General features: G+C 44.9%; 1 protein-coding gene across 1 annotated transcript; it reads right to left on the bottom strand.

Moving 5' to 3' along the window:
- Positions 1-1,907: 1,907 nt before the first annotated feature.
- Positions 1,908-5,932, bottom strand: LOC123053711 (kelch repeat-containing protein At3g27220). Its single transcript, XM_044477242.1, has 7 exons — positions 5,601-5,932; positions 4,764-4,943; positions 3,985-4,214; positions 3,643-3,813; positions 3,257-3,362; positions 2,781-2,987; positions 1,908-2,455 (listed from the first exon to the last, which is right to left on the bottom strand). Exons 1-7 carry the CDS (start codon positions 5,787-5,789, stop codon positions 2,291-2,293), a joined length of 1,248 nt encoding a protein of 415 aa, XP_044333177.1. The 5' UTR covers positions 5,790-5,932; the 3' UTR covers positions 1,908-2,290.
- Positions 5,933-6,681: the final 749 nt, after the last annotated feature.

Genomic DNA, 6,681 nt, shown 5'->3' with positions numbered 1-6,681 from the left:
GCGCCGGCTCGGGCTTCTGCCACATGGAAGGCTATTGTGGCTGGCCGGAAGGCACTGGAAGAGGGCTTGATCCACAGGTTCGGCGACGGCACCACGATCTCAATTTGGACAGACCCGTGGATACCAAATACCACATCCTTCAAACCCAGCGGTCGCATTGGAGATGCCCCGCTTACAACAGTTTCAGAACTGATTGATAGTTACACAGGAAGGTGGAACATGGATCTAGTCCGCCAAAACTTTACTCCCCCGGATGCGGAAGCAATACTTAACATTCCTCTTCGGGTGGCAGGCGGCGAGGACACTTTAGCATGGGCTTTGGAAAGGTCAGGACACTCCACTGTCAAATCGGCGTATCGATCTCTCATGACTCGTAACGAGCTTAGTTCTCTAGAAGAAGAGACGGTAACGGAGGCATCAACGAACAACAAACAGTTGTGGACGGCACTTTGGAAGCTAAATGTGCTACCAAAGATCAAAGTGTTATGGTGGAGAGCTCTGCGCGGGATCCTACCAGACTCTACGACTCTACATCACCGGCACATCAAAACAACGGGCCGTTGTGATATTTGTCAAGCTACAGATGAAGATCTGAAGCATGCATTGATGACTTGCACGCATGCAAGCATGTTCTGGGTGGCAGCTAGAGACCGCTTCGACTTACAGCTACCGCAGCTGCACCAAGACATCTGGGCTCGCGACATCACACTTGATAAGATGCTCTCTGATGATGCACGGAGCAAGATTATTACCATTATGCATTCCATTTGGACTTCGAGGAACAAGTGGACACATGAACAGCAGGGGTTCGATCCTTCGATGGCCATGAAGTGGGTGCAGGAGACGCTGTCTATCCTTGACATACCAGGCCGACACGCTTGGACGGCTGGCCAGTGCTGGCGCCCCCCCCCCCCCATTGGGATGGATCACTATTAACATTGACGGGTCAGTGTTCGACGACCGGGCCAACGGAGGGGCGGGGGAGTTGCACGCTCCCACGACCGGGCCAACGGAGGGGCGGGGGAGTTGCACGCTCCCATCTGGCCTTCCAAGGCGCTTGGTGCAAGCCTCTTTCGGGCGTCTCGGACCCTTTCATCGCCGAGTTATTGGCTTTCAGGGAGGGGGTAATTTTTTGCTCAGCTCCGAGGTTACTCACATGTGATAATGGAGGTTGACTGTCTTCACTTGGTTGATCTCTGGAACTCGCGAGGCAATTCCAGATCGATTGCATCGCCTATCTTTAGAGAATTATTGGACATTGTACCACACTTTATTTTTTTTTCGGTTCAACATGTTGTAGGAATTTGAATGTGCCGGCCCATCTCTGTGCTCAGCGTGCCTGTACGCTTGATGGGACGGATAGTTGGCTAGATGTTAGCCCAGAATTCCTACGTGCTAGCCTACGGGCAGACTGTAACCGACTTTTGTTATTCTGAATAAAGTCCTAAATTCGATGGAAAAAAAGTTAGTACTGTACGTACTTCTCGGTAGCTCCCGGCTTTCGAAGGAAAAGAAAACAAAAGTGTGTTGATCATCGTAATCACAAGGAACCATCCAGCCACTTTATACAAGTCCAGTTACACGGGCGAAAAGCAGCAACCGTCAGAGAACAACACTTGCCACTTCACAGAAGGCATGTGAGAGTTGAAAGAGCTCAGGTCAACTGTAGGTATAGGAACCCCCGCAAAAAAAAATTTGTACGTATAGGTCTAGATGACGTTGATGACTCAGAGGATACAAACTGGATTCACATCAAGTTTAGAAGCTACTGCAGAGGCTTGAGAGAAAAATACGTCTTAGTCTTCGAAGGTGTTTGGATGAGAGGTGTTTCTGGTTAACTAATACGGAGTGCATATGAAAAGTACCTGCCGGATACCCCTTATCTGAACACCTCTCAGATGTAAGAGTGAACAAGCAACGGCGAGAATGATTTCAATACTGATGTGGCTAGCAGTATTTCGTACAAGATACTTTTCTCCCACGAATTGCTATGTACTCCAAGAATATAGGAACATCAAGAAACACATCAGTAGATGTATCTGTTACAGCCAGTACAAGATTAGAACGACATCATAGAATATGTACAAAATTGTGTAAAAGTGAGCTATTCTGTGATATAAGTATAACCGCAAAAAATAAGCATACAACAGAGCAAGTGGCATGATGTGAAAGTGCACAACAAAGGCTAACTCGCCCACCAACGCGCGCGGGGGGGGGGGGGGGGGGGGGGGGGGATCGAAAAAGAATACTGAAAGAATGCTCTGCTAAAATCAGTTCTCCTTTAGAAAAATCACAGGTGCAACTTAGTTCTCCACATGCACCCGACAACCTTTTTAGGAGATGGGTTGCTTGGGCCCTTGTCTCGTTGCCCGGAAGTGAAATACAGCCAGCCATCCCAGTATCCTACCAACGTGGTCTTGATCCGGAAAGGTAACCGCCCGATCACACTCCATTCCTGTATGCAGATGGAATTTCAGTCGCATCACGATAACAACCCATGCAATTCATGATTTACGAATGCTTTTTTTTAGATTCTCTTACACAGTTCTGTTAGCATCATATTATTCTAGAACAGAAATTTGGATGTGTAGAATAACAGTATTTCAGTTCTCTGTGTATTAAGAGCAGAACTTTAAGAAAACAAGAAACAGAGAAAACACCACATTGCAAACAACAGGATGTTGATAGCTAAAACCTAGCACAACATTTTCCCAACTTCCCCTGCTTTCATGAATTGTATTCTCAAACAAAACAAAAAAGGTATATGGAACGATATGTACCAGTGTCTCCAAATTGAACCGAAAGACTTCACCAACCAAGGTCATTCTTTTATTAATTGGGTGCTTTTCTGTAGTTCCCCCAGCAATAATTATAGAATTGTTGACATTCGTCCAGGCAAACTCTATATGTGAATCTGGCTTCGGCATGGGTGGAAGTTCCTTCCACTTCATTTCATCATCAAGCATGTATACATCGCTGTACACCATCTGCATAGGCACAGATCAAGAGAAGGAATGTAGAACTTTAAGTAAGAAAACTATTGTGATTAGAAGATGAAACATTTCACACAAGTATCTATTTAAGAAGCATGCTAGGTATTCAATGTCTATTTAATAGATGCAGTCATGCAAAAAACATGGCTGAGATGCGGAACTAATGCAATAAACTGATCTGAATTGATCTATAAAATGAACAACTTTCTCCATCATGTGTAGCAATTCAGCATGTATACTGATTAATCAAAGTATCAACATACCTCACTTCTTCTAACACATTTAAATATAGGTGATCCAGGTTTGGCCATAAAATCTCCTTCTTGACCACCAATAACAAGGAGCTTATCATTAGCAACAACACATGCCCTGATGCAAAATAGTAGGTCATGATCTAAGAAACATGTTATGTGTTACATAAACCAGCCTCAATTTTGTATACTGTGCAACCAAATTTCTTGCCCAGAACTTATTCTTCGAAATAATTGGTTAACAGAATACCTTAACAGAAAATGTATTGCCAGGAGCACAAAAAGAGTTTAAAGACACCAGAATGTGAAATGTCAAGAAGTCAAGACGATATAGGAATCTAACAACTTCCATTTCCAAAGAACAACAACAGATGTCACATGAAGGGGAAGTAACAGACCTATGTGGACCACCACGTGGGATTGGTATCTCGCTCCTCCATTCTTGCTCCAATGCTTTCCCATCCTTAACTGCGAGGCTCCAATGTTCAAGTCCAGGTTCATGTCTGTCCTCCTTACTACCACCCATCACATGAAGCCTCCCTCTCCAAAGTTGTGTGGCTGGAGCATACCTGAACAAGATATTTACAGGGGGAAAAAAGTGAAAGAACAACTTGTCAAATCTTCAAACTCCAAAATAGTATTTAGAGCAATGGAAGAATAGGACCATGCAAGTACAAATACAAACAAATGCATAATGTGATGTCTAATCTTAAGTGTGTAAAATGAAACAAGACTCGTACCTAGGAACTGGCAGTGGAGGCAAATCATGCCATTCTTTTCTTTCAGTGTCCAACACAAAATTTCGAGCTGTAGGCCCCCTACACTGAGGGCCGTATTGTCCAGTTACTACATAAATATATCTTCCATCTGTAACCATCCCCAGATGTGAATGTGCCATTTCCTTTGGCATATCAAACTTTCCTCCCCATGTATTATCCGAGAAATTGTAAATATCCACATGAGAATGCACCTATAAATGAAAAATATCAGAAGGTCTCAAGAGTTAACTTGTTGACAAACAGAAATAAATAATGATAGACCTCTGCTGTTCTGCAATAAAGAAAACAACATTACAAGGAACAACTGGAGAATTTTGCAGTGTGGCCTCATTAAATTAATTGAACTCAGCAATATTTATCGACTATCGTAGCTATTTATAATGAGGTCATGCAACAACATTACATAGTACAAGTACTTGAACTTAATTTTGGTAAGGGCACGCTTGAACTTTGGCATAATGCTCATTCATTTTATTCAGTTTAATTTGTTGAGTCTATAGTGTACAGAGTACAGACTGACATAGGTGCAACCATTCAGATACCAAAACTACAGCAATAGTGTGCAGTCCCCCCACCCCCTCCACAACTACAACATTTTATGTTAATTCAATTTTTAAGTAAAATATCCATCTTAAGTATTAACATGTGTATATATTATGCTTAAGCAAGTATCATCTTAGACAGTACAGAAAAATAGGCAAACCTAGTAAACTAGTAAAAGAACGGGCAAGTTTCCTCACATAGTTAATGGTGCCATATCCAGCAAACACAAATAAGAGATTCTTAATCTGTATAGCAGCACCGTCCAAACGTGGTACCGGTGCTTCAGCCATCTGCTTCCACTGCAATTCTGGTGCTGGCAAATCCGCAAAAGTGGCACTTATGTCCATGGAACCTGTAGATGTATTGCCCTTTGTTTGCTGTACAAGAGAAGTATATAACATAATTAATTCTGAATGAAATCATTGTAGCAGAATGATGATAATAAGCAAGCAAATCAACTTGAAATCCAAGTTATACCATAGCAATCTAGTCACAACATAGGTCATGACAATTAAGAAATTGATTTCTTAGGAGTTAGAAATTAATTTGCAAAATTGCGGAATAAACAATAGCCTACCAGTGAATGTACATTGCCATTTCCCCAGCAGTTTTATAAGATATTCAGTAAGAAAATTTATGACCACTACAGCCGTAACATGACCAACCAGAACTCAGTCAGTGTTCTGCAATTAGAGACTCGAACATCTACATTGCCACACGAAGCAAGCATAACCAATTTTCAAAGTGCACACCTAACAATCAAGCACACGATGGCTGCTCGACTGAACTGCATTAGGTCGAGGGGAAGTTACGAGTCAAGCACTTGAAGGCAGTATTGGCCGGGCAGCAAATGAATTTCTACTCTGCCAATCAGAGAGCGTAGCAAACAAGTTGAATAGTAAAAAAAAATCTCCCACCAGATCTCAGTAATCGCACACCCCGACACTGCCGGAGCCCGGAGCACAGAATAATTGAAGGCAGTAGAGGGCAGACAGCAGCCCAATAATCATAAACATCAGGTTGGGGGGCGTCACCTTCTCCGAGGGCGGCGGCGACGCCGTGGGGCGAGTGGAGATATCGAGCCTCGAGGGCCAGATGGAGGGGGCAGCGGAGCGGGAGGAGGCCCAGAGGTAGTCGGCGACTAGGAAGAGTCCAAGGATGGCGACGACGGCGAGCGCCACGAGGTGCTTGGGCGGCAGCGCCTTCACCGCCGGCCTCGCCATCGGTGGATCGCTAGAACCTACAGGCGGCGGCCGCGGCGGCGAGAGGAGCGTGTCGGTGACATCAGCCGAGGAGCAGGAGCGATTCCGAGTTTAGATTCACGGCACACGCAGAGAACCAAACGGCATTTTCGTTAGAGCTCAATGGAATTAGGGGTTTTTCTGCAACTAAATTATTATAAGAGCATCACCAACCGTTCCTGTAAAAAAAACTCCCCATAAATATGGTTTCATAAGGTGTCTATAAGATCGACAGGTGCGCTGCTTTTACAGATCCCGAAAAATCCTCCGTTAAAAATGGTATTTGACGATGGTGCTGCGGTGCACAGCGGATCACGGTGGTTTGTGACGGGCCGGCAGGCAGACAGCGCAGCAGCACGACGGATTTTAAATGGAAGAGAACACAAGCACGAAGGAGCTACCCACCCGAAACAAAAAAGGTACGTCATTTGACGATGAATTGCACGCCTATTGAGGCCAAAGAACAGGGCAGGATGCGTATCCGCTCAAGAAGGCAGAGGTAGTAGACGTGTTCGATTGTCGCTGGCGGGAAACGGGCAAAGATCAATCTGGAGCAGGAGCTACAAGATGAAGCGGGAGGAAGGCCAATGTGCGTTGTATCCGCCGTGTAGCCTAAAACAACAAACTTATATGAAGACACAATCGTCTTAAACAGCGAACATCCTTTGAAACCGCATTTGGAAATGGTTGGCCGCTGGACCAGCTGGCCTCTTGTCATCAGGATCCCTTACCAGATGGCCCTCTTCGACCACCAGGCTGTCACCCGCCGAGCTTGGCAAGTGCGTGGGCTTTGTTGGTGTGAGCGAAGCAGCCCGATAGGAGGCCACAAATGCTAGCAGGTCCGTCACCCGTCGCCGCGACCCCTAGCCGAATG

The sequence above is a fragment of the Triticum aestivum genome, chromosome 2D (genome assembly GCF_018294505.1).
Source record: "Triticum aestivum cultivar Chinese Spring chromosome 2D, IWGSC CS RefSeq v2.1, whole genome shotgun sequence".
NCBI lineage: Eukaryota > Viridiplantae > Streptophyta > Magnoliopsida > Poales > Poaceae > Triticum > Triticum aestivum.
This window is presented reverse-complemented; position numbering and strand designations above follow the sequence as displayed.

Bases quoted from the DNA above. Each gene is read 5' to 3' on its own strand.
- LOC123053711 (XM_044477242.1), bottom strand. From the start codon at position 5,789: ATGGCGAGGCCGGCGGTGAAGGCGCTGCCGCCCAAGCACCTCGTGGCG. The intron at 3,814-3,984 runs GTACGAGTCTTG...TATCTTGTTCAG, and splicing joins CCTCCACTGCCAGTTCCTAG to GTATGCTCCAGCCACACAAC. The intron at 2,456-2,780 runs GTACATATCGTT...ATCTGCATACAG, and splicing joins GGTTCAATTTGGAGACACTG to GAATGGAGTGTGATCGGGCG.